Below are 15,362 nucleotides of genomic sequence, written 5' to 3'. Positions count from 1 at the left end.
CCGAGTTGATGAACGAGCTATCCTGTATTTCCCGTATATGGGAATTGTGGGAGTTTCGTTGCGACGGACGCTTTATTATGATTTTGTGTATTTAGTGATAATCTTGTCCTCCTTTCTTATATACAGTGTAAGTAAACTTAATTTTTCATATATACCTTTGCTATCTTACACATGTTATTGACTAATCAAATAATGACGCCGGGGAACCTTCAGATTTTCTTAAAATAGATTTTATTTGGACAGAATAACACCAATTGATACAGTTATCATGGTCATGCCTAATTGAAGACCTACAGGTAATTGAAGACCTACAGAAGACCTACGGAAGACCTACAAAAATGGGGGATATATACAGCAAAACTGATATAATATTCTGATTAAGCATGTCTTAAATATATAAAATACACAAAAAAGTTTTATAAAAAGAAGTTTTAAAGAGTATTTTTTAAGCTCGGTAAGGGGAACTATTTCTTCTCTCAGAAGACCTACAGCAAGAACGATAACTCGCGTAAATAACAAATCAGCTGTTCACCAAAACATCAAGAAAATGTAATTATCAGAAAAATGTAAATAAAAAATAATGTTAAAAAAAATCATTGGAGATACTTTATATATACATCAAAGATAAAAAAAAAAATATTAATAAAATGAAATATTCAGTCAGAAACAATTCTTTTTTGTTAAAAAAAATTATTTATTAAAATCAGTAAAATTGTAAACACTGTACATAATTTATAATACCATAATATATTATGTCAATCATAAAATCATTATAAATACATACACTTGTATATACATGTACGTTATATTTAGTATTCTATATGTGTTTATAAATAGATCAGTATAATATTTAGTTCAGGTTTGAATTGTTGATCATTAATAAAAATTCATAAATGATTTGTGTTCTTGTTATTAATAATACCTAGTAATGTCATTTATAACATCTGGAAATTTTTATAAGATTTGCATTTATGTAGAGAATGAAAATTTTAAAATTGCAGTTAAAAGAATTTGAAGTAATTTTTCAAGAACATAGACATAATCACTTTCAAAATCTTATTTCCCCCGAGTCAAAGCATCATTATTTTTTTTTAAAATATGCATGCATTTCTTATGTGTGATAACATGCGTGTTTATTATTTTATTCAATTTTAAAAAGTGTGTATTTTCTTTTAATTTAATTATTGAATGGTATACCTGGTATCTTCAAGATTTGATATAATGTACATGTATATTTTGGCTCAAAATGTAAAAGAAATAAATCCTTATGTTTCATATTATAGTGCCTATTTCTTGGCATACAGCATGTTATCTGGAAATATACATTTAATTAAGTTATTAAATATTCCTCGTGAATGTCATATAAATGTGTTATATTGAAAAAAGATGACCATTTTGAATATTAAAAAAAAAATTCAAAACGTAATTCATTTTAGTATAAAGTTATATTCTGAATAAATGCACAATAATTTTATTTGTTTATTCTTGCTAGCATTTTTAAGATATAAAATAAATATTTTTTTTATATCTTTGCTCTGTTGACTGCAAATTAACATTCATCAGAGCAAGTGGGATGTGTTGATAATTGCAATCAAAACACGGATATATCCTCAGGGTGTCTGTGTATAATACAACAAATTAGTGAAGATCGAAGCCCTTAGTACAGAGTAATATTGGTTAATTGAGACAAATCCACAGCATACATATCAATAATTTGAACTTGAATACTTAATATTTATCCCATAAAACATATTAAAAGAATTACAATATTTATTAAATATTAACTATAGATTTCAAGTAGAATATTAATTTGATAAATGAAATAATGATAATTATTGATATTTTTACCTTCATCAAAATTCATCATTCAGCTGATTTCTTTATCATAATTCATAATTAAAAAACTCAACAAAATCATTTGCATTTTTTTTATTATGTCATATACATATATAATTCTTCCTATAAACTTCACATAAATGAGCGTGTTGGTGTTTACAAGACAAGTCAGCCAGAGTTATCGTTCTTTCCGTATCGTCTATAGTTCCCCTTACCGAGCTTAAAAAATACACATTTAAACTTCTTTTTATAAAACTTTTTTGTGTATTTTACATATTTAGGACATGCTTAATCAGAATATCATATCAGTTTTGCTGTATATATCCCCCATTTTTGTAGGTCTTCCGTAGGTCTTCTCTAGGTCTTCAATTACCTGTAGGTCTTCAATTAGGCAGGCCGGTTATCATGGCTGACGACGCGGAGTTGGAGGAGCTTTATGCTTGGGTCGACAGTATACCACTCAGCAGGCCAAAGAAAAACATATCTAGGGACTTCTCTGATGGAGGTAAGATCCTTCAAATGACAAATTAAAGATAGCCCAAAGAAAACAAGGAGACTTCAATTAAATGGCAAATTTAATGTTGAAATCTGGTACTGCTTCTGCTAACTACTGGTTGTGGCAGTTTTATTTTATCTGTAAATATTCATCATATTGCTGAACAGAATAAGTTCATACTTGTCAGTCATGTTTTTGCACTGAAATACATTCACAAATACATCTACATCTACATAATACAGCGTTCCATCAAACTTGATGATAATATGCTAAATAGTTATAGTCATAAAAATAGTTTTTGAATTTTGACTCCTGGTGCTTCCAAGTAAGGATTTTTATTACTCTTCTACATTTCATAAAAAAGAATCCATTTCAACTTCTTGGTATACTTTCTTTATTGATGTTAATCCCCTACATAAGTATATAAACATTGTTACATACATGATAATGCCATTTAGCTGTCCAAAAGCATGCAGTAAGATATCTGCTACATGTATACTTATATTTATAAATGTAGAACTAGAAATCTAAAATGGATGTTACTACTTATAAGTTATTCTTGGAATTGCTCATGCCTCAATAAAGTCCGTAAATATTTTTTATATTTTTATGTGAATTAAATTCATAATGATTAAGGCCTCTGAAAAGTTTGGACCAAATCTGTTGAGTGATGTGGAGAATATCTATGGCACGCCAAATTCACGAAAATGAGCTAAACATAGTTTCACAGTCGATAAACTAGGTTTAACCGTTTATCGGTTGTAAACTATAGTTTACAGACTGTAAACTATAGTTAACAACGTTAATCTATATTTTACATCTGTAAACCATAATAATAATCTATGTTTCACAACCGTAAACTATACTTAACACCGAAAACAATCATTTTCAATTGCAAAACATAGATTATCTGATAAATACAGCTTCACGATTTGTAAACTATAGTTTATACAAACCGTTAACTATAGTTAACGATCTGATAAATATAGTTTCACGATTTGTGAAACTATATTAACAACTCTTAACTATAACTATAGTTTACGATTGTTTTCGATTGTAAACTATAGTTTACAAATGTGAATCTATGTTTATCAACAAAATCTGTTGTTAACGCTTATTACAGACAGATAAACTTAGATTAGCATTCGTAAACTATAGTTAACAACCGTTAAATATAGTTTTACAGATGAAAACTATACTTAACAAATCGTTAAGTATAGTTTACGTTTTGTAAACTATAGTTTACAGTCGATAAACCTAGTTTATCAATTGTGAAACTAGGTTTATCTCATTTTTGTGAATTTGGCGTGCCATGAATATCAATAAAGAAACATTTAATCTTAGAGTGTCAGGATTTGACAGCATTATAGATTAACTGCCTGCCAGTTTAGATAGGTATATATAGAGTTTGTTTGTCATAAATGCTTGCCTTCTAGTTTTTCATGGCAAGAAATTTACTGATCCATTTTTTTTTTCATTAAATTCGTTGTAAAACCAAAATATCAGAATATCAGTCAAGAGGGACATAATGAGTTTGCAAAATGTGATGTCATTATAAATCTACAGGCTCACAGTATATTTATTTTATTTGGACTGTAAGCCCTGTTCTAGTTAACCTTGTTTGGTCAATGATTTTTGGTGTGCCTAATAGAAATGTACATACAATAATTCACTACTATTAAAACTGACTTTTTTTGTAATGAACTGACATTATGGCAATAATTAAGCACGGAGTTTAGCAAAGCTTATCATACTGCTATTGCAATTTCCCTTCAAACCTCCATTTTACACATCTTATTTGTCTTTGTATCCAATCAAAAAATATTCTTTAGGCTTTTTGAAAGCCATTGGATAGACTGTATTAATTTGGTTTGATAGAGAACATACATAACACTGTCCAGAGATCAATTTACTGGTCTTCCTCATAATTCTGGTCAGATTCAATGTTCTTTTACACCAGGGGACAGTTTTGACCTGTATAGGTAGAAAATCATTCCAAAACCAAAATATTTAATCTTGGATAATAACCAATTATGACAGTATTTTATAAAGTGTTTTTCATGCAGAAAGCATGACAATCATGGCTTAAATGACAGCTATTTTGCAAACTCATCCATGGAACACTAGCTTCACTCAGATAATATCCACTACCTTGCTGGAAAAAGCATTAATTGATATATTATGGAATCACTTGCTCAAGTCATTCTATCATACTATCAATGTAGTCATGTAGTTTAAAGACCAAGAACATGGATTCAGAATATTCGACCCCATGAATATTTCATATATAACAGCACAGCAGCACTAACTTAGTAATATAAAATGTAACATGTAATCTCATTGGTTGTTGTTTAATCATAATTGAAAGAAGACATTAATTTTGAATTTATTACAATTTGATCATGAAAACAAAGCAGTGATGCATTAGATACTGTAAATTGGCAAATATTCACGATGGTTTTAATTTCGCTCTGTTCGCGATTTATAATTTTTCCGCGAAATTAACCCCTTCGTTAATGTTATTATTTGTTTTTAAATCATTTAAATACTTAAACGAAATGTTGAATTAATTTCTGGCAGCGTGAAATTAAAGCCATAGCAATTGGTACTTTTTGAGATATCGTGATATTTTAACACCGTAGAATTAAAACGACTTACAGTAGTCTAATGCTTTTCCATGTTTAGTGTTTTGGTTGAATTGAAATATTGTTTGATTACCATGCTTACTGATGGTTGAAATATGAATGGTAAATGTGAGATGTGAATGGTTGATGTTACTACTGTAGTGTTGGTAGCTGAGATTATCCGCCATTTTAAACCACAGTTGATACAAATGCACAACTACTCTCCTGGGAGTGCGCTAGGTATTAAGAGGGATAACTGGAAGGTCCTCAGCAGGTACAGGGCACATGTCTCCACAAACTACATTGATGTGACTCATATCAACGTCTCATTCAGGCATTCATCATCTTGACATAATCCAATTCCTTGACTACTTGTACTTATAATATTAATAAATATTATAGGCTTTCTTTCATTGGATTTTCCAAACAAGAAATAATCAATCTTTAACTTTCTACGTATATAACTCATCTGTAAATAATTAATTCCAAAAAGTGATACAAATGATAGGATGTGATTGATCCAGATGATGAATGTATGGAACAATGCAGTGTACAGTACAGTTCTTGTGTGTGTCTGCTGTGCTAGTGAGTTTCTCTACAGAGATGTTCAAATCCAGAGATAGATTCCTGAATTTATCAACTTATAATTTGAAAGCAATGATCAGGTGGTATAAATATTTGAGCATCTCTGTACTCTTCTATAATCTTTTCTTTCTCTCTAAAGCTCTGGAATTAGTCTGTAATATTTGGTTGTTTTCAGTCTTGGTAGCCGAGATTATTCACAATAAGTTTCCTACTCTGGTGGACCTACACAACTACTCCACTGCCAATTCTACAGACAAAAAATTGCTCAACTGGAAAGTTCTCAACAGGTAACTGTACTGGTGTCTGGTCCCATATAATCTGTCAGATTTTATAAAATACCCTAATTGGGTGCCAATTATTTAATATTTTATATTCTTGTGATTGTCCATCTAACAACCAGTTTTGTGTTAGATCACCCAAATATACTGGTATTCTATGAAATAAGTTCGGGCATTTAATAAAAGTCACATCATTTCTAAATTGAATAGAATGCACTGAATAGATAATATCACAGGCACTTCAAATTTTAATTTCTTATTTAACCAAAACTATTTAAATGAAGCTCATATGAGTAAAATTAAATAAGGATTCATAAAAGTTTCCATTTCAATGAGATTTCCATATAAGCAAGTTCTTTATAACCAAGTTATACTGTATAGGTAAATGGCACAGAATACTGAAGATAAAAAGATACAGGCAATAGTTTTAAGGAATGAAACCTCGGGATCCCAACTATATAAAAAGTAGTGCTTTTCTTGCCTCCTACACAGCTCTGATCTATAAATAGTGCTACATACCTGGCGGCATTCCCTCCCCCAGTGTTCTCCTCGTTACTCTAACTCTGAACTGTACAAGAGCATGCATGCTGCTTGATTAGCTTAAATGTTACAATTTTTTTTTTTAATTGATAAAAAGTCTAGAATTGTTCTTTCTGATTTTCCTATCTTGCCTTTATGAATTGAATGTACAGACTATATCACTTTCTTTTTACTTATATGCACTGATTTTTTTAAAACAATATTTTCAAATCACATATCAATTTTCTACAATCACATTAAAATGCATGAGTGATATGAATTAAGCTTTCAGTGACAGAGTATGGGTTTAACTCATTGACAGTATTACTAAGATAATCATATTACTATTAGATTTATAAGTTAAGACCTGTCTGAGCTTTGCTACATAAGGTGAAGCAATCTATGTGAGTAGTTTCAAGGATGAAATATATGGAGATAACAAACAGTATTCAAGCTCAAAAGTCCATTAAACAATAAAAAATAGGAGCAGAGCAAACACAGACCTCTGAAACATCAGAGGTGGAACCTGGTGCCATTGAGGAGTGAGCATCCCCTGCTGACCAGTCATGATCGAGAAATAACAGAAAAAATTGTTGTCAATTCAGTGTGTAAATAATGGACAAACAATTAGTATGAAAAACATCAGTCAGCATTTGACTCAATGATATATTGTATTTGCTGACAAGGTCATTGTATCAACCATAGAACTTATGAAGTGATGTCTTAAAACAAGACTGCTGATATTCTTGTTTCTTCAACTTGTTTGTATAAATTTACCTCGTTTTAGAAATTGTTCTTACTTATTAAATCAACTAAGGATCTGATTTGAACTGGACTGGATACAGATTCTTGAGAGCAATCCAACTATTTTAGAAGTGACCTTGAACTTTCAACACCCTTCCCCCTTTTTGTTTGCTTGAGCAGTCAGCTCATTTATTAAAGAGATAGAGAGTGTATTAAATTTTACAAAACCATATAAAATAAAACATAGTAACTTTGTTCTGATAAAATGTCCTAAATGATAGTCCAATTTTCATCTTATCCAAAGCTTTCTGATCTTTACTTTGGTTTTAACCAAAACCATAAATATTTCTTATGGGCATATGATACTTAGCATAGTCCTAAATTAAATATGTATAGTTCATAATCAAGTTGTCCTTTCTTTTACTGTAATAACAAATATTTAGTTAGCTACATTTACATGTATTTAGACACCCTCCTCTCAATATAAATGTACACTGTATGTCGTGTATGTGAACTGTAAATAGTGTAGGACTATGACTATTTATATATGTTTAAGCTCTAGGCAGTATAAATGTTACTGAATTCCAGTGAGTATATTGCAATGAAAAGGGTTTTAAAAGAGATCGATACATTTGAGCAAATGGTGCTTAAATTTTATATATTAGAACTATTTCTTCAGGATTATGATATATCAGAAAACATTTTGAATACAGTTTAATATTTTCTAATTAAAAGTTTCATTTTTAAAATTTTATCCAGAAAAGTTTTGAGCAAACTAAATTTTACCCTGGGTGATGATGTCATAGGAGATATTATCATGGCCAAACCTGGCGTGATTGAGAAGTTCCTGATGATGCTCAGACGCAAGCTCGAGCGAGCCGAATGGGAACTGACCAAGCAACCTCTACAGTCGACACACCGAGCCAAAGGTGGACGTCGGCCCGAGAGTGACAAACCCGAGGCTGATCAGTATATGGGTCAGTGTCTTAGAAATTCTTTACTGCATGTTTACAAAGAATAGGTTTGATGAATAAAATTTTAAGGGGCCTCTTAAGGCTCTTTGCTTTAGATATTTCAGTTGTTTATCAATAGTAAAATCTCTAATCTTTCACTAACCTTTAATTACATACAGAATTGTTTCTTTATAGCTGTTCCTGGTCGGGGAGTAGAGAAGAAATCTCAGAACCCCACAAAAGGAGGAGGGTAGGTACATTTTTTGACAAATATTGTTTATGTGTTCACTTTAACTCAATATATATACCGGTATGTGTTCAGTTTATGTTTGTTGCTTTAAACACTGTGTTAAATTTAAAAACTCTTTTGAGGAAAATGTTCCTTCAAGTAGCTCTGTGACCTTACGTGGTTTATAAATCGTAAACTGCCCCAAGTTATGTTATATCGTATAATATAAGTTGAAATTAGCTTCATTCCTTAAATATTCTCAAAGTACAAAAACAAAAATTTATAGATCTAAAATGTTTTTTACTAATAACTTTATTTGACACCATAAATAGAAGTTTCATGGAAAAATTATTAGTGCATGTGAGAGATTTTAATAAGACAATGAGAATAGTTTATTTCCATTTGTAATTGTATGGCCAATTGGCCTCTTGTTTTCAAGTTAGTAAAGCAAATGCAGAATAACTGACATTGTTTGTTATTTTATTAGGTTTAATACGATGTCCTATTATGACAATGGACTGTATGAAACCTCCCAGTACACTCAGTGGTCTTATGCACTGCGATCATGTTAAGTAAAGAGCATGTCTACTAATGATCAACTGAAAGTATTTAACTGAAAGTAAAAATCTAATTCAATGGCTTTGTGTATTAAAATGTTTATATGCTGTGTGCATGGAAGAAACATGGAAAGCTTAGAAATAATAAAAGTCATCATCTGCTTGTCAGTTTTACAATACTTTCATCAGAATTTCCATATTTTACAGTCAGTCTTTAAAGAATATATTTAAATCACAGTGTAAAAAATATTGGAGGTCATTGATACATTTAATCAAGTTCATCAAAACTATGTTATACATTGTTCTTGAACATTTCTTCATTAGTATTTCACATGCATGCACTTCTTACAAAGCATAGTACATGTATTAGACATTCTATAACTTGTCTAGGTATAACAACAGACATTAGTATACAAATTATCTCTGTAAACTAAAAAGGCAACAATTTTGATAGAGTTTGGTGATTTTCAGAAATGTAATGCTGCATGCTGAAAGCAAGGAAGTGATAACATTAGAATCATTGGCCAGGTATCAGACAGGGAGAACCACTTTATCTTCATTCATCTACAGTGTCTGTTTTGAACTCTTTTTTCACCTATCCTATAATCTGCAACAACTTCCTGTATTGTTTTATTTATATATATATTTTTTAATTTCCCTGCTGTCATATATAGAAAAGAAGTATTCTTTGTGTTTGAAATTTTTTAATGGAATACAGATTTAATCTTTGAATTTAAATTTCTCTAATGAGATGAAGTGTGATGTAAAAACAGAGTAAATTAACGGTAACTGTTAAATTCCCAATTCAGTGATTCTATTTTAAAATACATTTCTAAACAGGCATGACATAAGAAAACAATATTTACCAATTTTTAACCATTTCACCATAATAGAAACCTTGATACGTGTAGGTACAAAACTATTTTAATTTCATTTATCTTTATTATCACACACACATGGATATTGAATGATGCTCCCTTTTGAACATTGAGCTCGATCATTTCATGATCACATAAGAAAACCAGCAAAATTAAATTTTAATAGCTTAAAAATTTATGTGTAAATAAAGTTGTAAGTCTGGTTTTGAAGTCTTTTTCTAAATCATTGCAAACTGCTTCAACACTGACATTGGTGTCGGGTGTCATGGCATCTGGATTTTAAATTGTTGTGATTTATCAGAGCCTTGGGTTTCTATAACAATAACAAGTATTGTTCATTCAATCAAAATAAAAACAAGGAAATTTTGCCCCCTTTTCATTTTTTGCCAATTTCACCCTAGTCATCAGTTTCGTGATGGGGGGGGGCTAAAACTGTACAGAAAGAGTTGCATGTATTGTTCTTTTAATACATGATGAAGGGTGGACTTGTTTGCAAATTTGATAAGGCAAAATGAACCCTGTTTTAATACATGTGTATATAAATCAGGATACAATGGAGGATGGGTGAAAGCATTGTGCAATATAAAGTGTACATCTCCTAACAATAAATAACTAACCTTTATATTGTATATTAATTTGTCTTTTTATAGTTATGTGTCTGAATATTCTTTATTAATTTAATTTGTCAATTTGTTGTGTGTCGGAGTATCCTTAATATTTTATATCACTTTATATATATATATCTGATAAACCTTTTTTATAACCATTGAATAATAAGTCAAGAGGGAAATATACAAGTGAACATGCAAGCAAGAATCAATTGAAATTACATGTATAGATAATTAATATATTATTAAAGGTTTCATTTAATTTCTTATCCCCCTCTAATCTGAGGTTTACATTATAGATATTTGGGTTTCATTACAGGCCTGATTATTATCCTGACCCCCCTCGACAGAAAACCCTCGGATCTAACAAACTAGAGGGAGATAATGTCCCCAGGATACTATTTGAGGAAAAAGTTCAGGAAAGTTTGACCAAAGAAGAAACCATTCAGGTCAGTTCTAATCAAATCAAACATGTTTTGAAATCTCTTTGTTTTTTAGCTCACCTGAGCCAAAGGCTCAAGAAAAGTAAAGTTATATGCTATATTAATACAGAGGCATCCTCAAGTAGTATAAAATTCAAACCCCCACCCTGGTAAAGTTTTCAATACTGAGCTGATTTGTGGTTTTTCCTAGCAGATTTGCTCAGGTGAGCAATGTGGCCCATGGGCCTCTTGTGAATGATAATATATTAATTGTTGTTTTGTTTGAATGTCTCTGCTAATTGCACTGACAGATCCTGAAGTTTATTAAATGTTTGACATCATACACAACTGATATTCATTTTCCATGTAAATTTTTAGTAAGAAATATAATTTTAAAGCTTAAAACTTTTACTGCATTTCAACAGTTGACAAAATCCAATCCCCTAAACTAATTTTGGCTCTTTGGCTGATATAAGAATCTTGGGATTATATTGAATGCTGTCATTTAAATGAAATCTTAACATTTTAGATCTTACAAGCAAAGATAAAAAGAATGGAACATTTGATACACCTGAAGGATGTCCGAATTGATGACCTTCAGAACCGAGTAGAGACCATGCGACCAACAGGAAGCATTGTACGGCGATGAACCTAAAATCTCTGTAAAAAAAAGTACCATACAGAATATTTATGTCTAGAATCTCTGTATGCTTACCCTAAAATGTGATCTTGTATTGGTAGCTTATAAATCCAAACTGTATATCTTTAGAAAAATGAAGGGATTTGGAAATGTGCAATTTATGTTAATATGCAAGAGTTCAGCAAAGATTCAGTCTCTGAACAGACATATTCAACATTCTGTTATAAATTAACTCAATTCAGCAAGTTAAATTCCTGTCAAAATTTTCTCAGCATGAAGATTTTTCTAAAAATGCTTTTTTTTAAACTGAATAATATTGTATTCTAAACATGTAATGAAACCAAAGACTCTATGTGTTTTGTCTTTGTTGTCACTGCTTATGGTGTAGATCTTAATTATACTGTACTTGTAAACCATGTAAACATGTTTATTAAAATTATCAACTTGTATCCAAATAAAAATTAATACATATTAAATTGTATCAACCACTGAGTTTTGATTCATCATGCATATTGATTTATGTTTAAAAGAGAGAGAGAGAGAAACAATTTTTTGAACTTACATTTGAATTTACATTTATGCATGTTTCTCAATTTCAAAACTGTCATTTGATGATGATAACTCAAAATCTTTAAAAAAAGTTCTAATAAATTTGCCCATTATACAGTTAATTAAGTTCATTGTATCTAATAATGTACCAGGGGGTAGATCGGTACGTATTTCTGTAGAAGAACCTATAATTTGTTGTTTATATGAAAGAGCAATTCTTCCTTTTTATGTCATTCATCTTGAATAAATAAAATGAATATGTATGAAATTCAATGTCAGTTGTTTTTTTTTTCATCTTCATAATTTTATATCGAATTAATAGCCAAAATATATTTCTGCACTTAAATTTTGCCATAAGATAAATATAAACAATGAAGTACATGCCAATTGATATTGGCTGAACACTTAAAACAGTTAAAGATTACAGCACACATTAGACATTACAATTTTGTAGTCTACATTAACTGTGTTCACTGTCCCAGAACAAATCTTTTAACCAACACAAAAGAGTTATACATTGCTATGTTTTCAACATTTTTTTCAACAGAAAATTTTCCCCAGAAAAGAAAATCTGCAGTACCAAAACTTTGCATAAACACTTTACAGATATATTGTATCACTTCTTTGATGAGAAAGACACCTATTTAATGAATGATAAATGAATTTTGAAGTATGTGCTTTCAATCTAACTATAATTGGACCTGACTTTTAATAAGATTGGTGAGCAATAAGTCATTTTCTCTTTGAGAGTTGTCTTTCTTACCACATTGCTGTGAAAGAAGAAGGTATTGTGCCCTAAAAATTTAATGTTCTTAAAAAAAGTTATGAAATTGGCTATAACAATAGTTGAGTAGATGAATATGATAAATCATTAAAGAACATGGCACGAAGGAGGACTATTGTGGAAATATGACGTCACTAATTTGGTACATTTCTAGGTTTAATGTAGAAAAGCCTCAGAATGACTCATTTTTATGCTTTTTTTTCTTTAGAAAATAGTGTCTGCCACTGTCAACCGCTTCAATTTTTGGATATATTGTGTAAAATGCTTTGAAAAATCACATATCTCAAAATCTTTGTGGGCGACGGTGGCAGAGTATGTTTTGTGAAAGAAAATTCCACTAAAAATTGATGTACGTCTTCTGCAACCTTTTAAGAAAATACGGGAAAATGCACAAGTATATCATGTCATAATTAGCATTTAGGAGGTCAAATGAGAAAAACGATTTGTGTATTCTTACTGCGTGGAATTCCTATGATTCAGAAAGAGTAAATTTTAATTTCTTGTATCACTTTCATATTTTTGAAAAATACAGGGCTTAATTTGTATTGATCGAAACTATACCTTGTTCTTAATTTGGCTGAATTTCAGTCAATGATTGCATACGAACATGTGGAATTGGCAATCATAAAAGAATCAAATGGAAGAAGTAAAGCAAAAAGAATATGGAATGTGTCGCTCTACTGTCTTTTAAAAATCTATTCATTGTATACCTACAATGAAGACCTGTAATGTATTTGTTTACCAATGAATTACTTCCCTTGTTTTTCTATTATAACCCCAAAAAGTATAATTATTAATTTGTTTTTTTATTTTTTTTCTAAATTAAAATTACAATATTAATTTTCATTCAAAATAAATACTCATTATTTTATAACTTGTTTATAAAATACTTATTTTATGCCATTTTTTGGTTTAAACATTTTCAAATATTTTTATGTTTTACAGTCAGTAATCAATCCAGTGGTAACGTGTGCATTGGCTGCTTCACGACGGACGAAAACAGATAGCATATAAACCGCCTTAGCGGGCATCTGAGTATCTAAAACAACTAATTGTTAGAAATTTTGATGTCCCCGTTTAGGGGATAAATAACGAAAATATAAAGGATGGAAAAAAACTATGAAAAATGTAAATCTTGATTACTGGTTGAGTAGGGACTGGCTAAAGTACCGTTTCACGTGTTTTAAGAACCTGAAATCAAGTTTATAATAATATAAATATATATTTAAAAAAAAAAACAAACAAACATTATCTTTTGTGGTAAAAGGGGATTGATATAAAAGCTTCTAAAATCCCGAGTAATATGACTGGACACTTCGATCTACATCGTACTTGATTACTGCAGTGTACTGAATTATTCCCCTTGTTTTGGAATTGTAAACTCCAAAATTCTAATAATCAATCTTTTCTGATAAAATTATTGATATAAAATATTCAAGATTTTGAATGTTTTGAAAAGAAATCCACTTTTGAATTTAAATATTTAAGTAAACCTTTTATTATGTTAATTTTTTCAAAAACATTTTTAAACGCTTTCATGTTTTATATAATATATATTTCATGCTTTGCTTATGTAATATTCCTTTCATACGCACGCACGTACAAATGGTCTAGCATTAATCCGCCTTGGCGGTCTTCTGCTAAATTGTACAAATAAATTTTGACGTCCTCACATGGGGACAAAATAGCCTATAAGATAGTGAAATAGCAAGACACATCAGCTAGATAAGTAATATGATGTACTGAAGTGTACTAGGGATAGTGTCCCTATAGTAAATGTTAACCCCCATGACCTTTGATTGGATACCAAAAACTTTGACCCTATTACCTTGATCTTGGCGTTTCACTTATTATTATTTTTTTTTTTTACCTTAACCTTGGCCTTAACTTTTGAACAGTTACTCATATGACTTTCATACTTCGTATTGTAATGTTTTTGCTTTTATATAAAAATGCTATTGTTATAAATAAAACAGAGATAAGAATTTTGTTTATTTGATAAGCCCTAACCATGGTAACTGATTAGCGCCCTTATCTTGGAAGTCTAATTAGTGTCCTAATTAATATGGCGCTTATCAGATGCTAAATGTATCAAGTGTCTTGATACCTAACAATGGTGCAGAGGCCCTAATACTTGGAGCCGATTGCCCTAATAGGTGCCCTAATGATGGAGCCGATTGCCCTAACAGGGTGCCCTAATGATGGAGCCTAACGCCCTAACAGGTGCCCTAACGAGGGAGCCTAACGCCCTAACTAGGTGCCCTAAATCACGTTAGGTGTCAGACAGGGTATATAAGGAGAGAGAGTTAGTGAGTTGATATACATAGCTTGGAATTGATTTGTAAAACTACTCTTGAATATTGTTAATACACTCGTTGAAACGAACTTTGTCGTTGTTCTTATGTTAGATCTATAAAGATCTAGAGTTCCTGAATTTATACACGGGATCCACAATATTTTGTGACGCGGGTAGAAACAAACACCCCATGGAGAGAAAAACGTTACAATTGGTGGCAGCGGTGGGATCCAAAGAAATTATTTTACGTGTAACACTAGACAGCACAGAGTTTGAAATGGAGACACCCATCGTAAGGAAGAGAGTTATGCCTAGAAAGGTAGGACAGTACTTCGAAAGTCCAGCTCATCTGAATGACTCAGGA

General features: G+C 30.7%; 1 protein-coding gene across 3 annotated transcripts; it reads left to right on the top strand.

Annotated features, from left to right (window-relative positions):
- The first annotated feature begins 44 nt into the window (after nt 1-44).
- LOC134231330 (sperm flagellar protein 1-like) lies at nt 45-12,191 on the top strand. 3 transcript variants are annotated; one of them, XM_062713282.1, is made up of 8 exons: nt 45-127; nt 244-272; nt 2,246-2,341; nt 5,717-5,828; nt 7,842-8,059; nt 8,231-8,285; nt 10,627-10,756; nt 11,259-12,191. In XM_062713282.1, the coding sequence occupies exons 2-8, from the start codon at nt 269-271 to the stop codon at nt 11,376-11,378; spliced, it is 735 nt and encodes a 244-aa protein (XP_062569266.1). In that variant the 5' UTR covers nt 45-127; nt 244-268; the 3' UTR covers nt 11,379-12,191. The 3 variants fall into 3 exon arrangements, with proteins under 3 accessions (XP_062569266.1, XP_062569267.1, XP_062569264.1); XM_062713283.1 differs by lacking the exons at nt 45-127; nt 244-272 and adding an exon at nt 9,293-9,349 and having other exon boundaries at nt 2,242-2,341; XM_062713280.1 differs by lacking the exons at nt 45-127; nt 244-272 and having other exon boundaries at nt 2,242-2,341.
- The last annotated feature ends 3,171 nt before the right edge of the window (nt 12,192-15,362 follow it).

Source organism: Saccostrea cucullata, unplaced genomic scaffold (assembly GCF_032062105.1).
Source record: "Saccostrea cucullata isolate Sc308-1 unplaced genomic scaffold, CSIRO_AGI_Scuc_v1 ctg32, whole genome shotgun sequence".
NCBI lineage: Eukaryota > Metazoa > Mollusca > Bivalvia > Ostreida > Ostreidae > Saccostrea > Saccostrea cuccullata.
The sequence above is the reverse complement of the archived record's forward strand: the minus strand, read 5'-3'. Positions and strand labels throughout refer to the sequence as shown.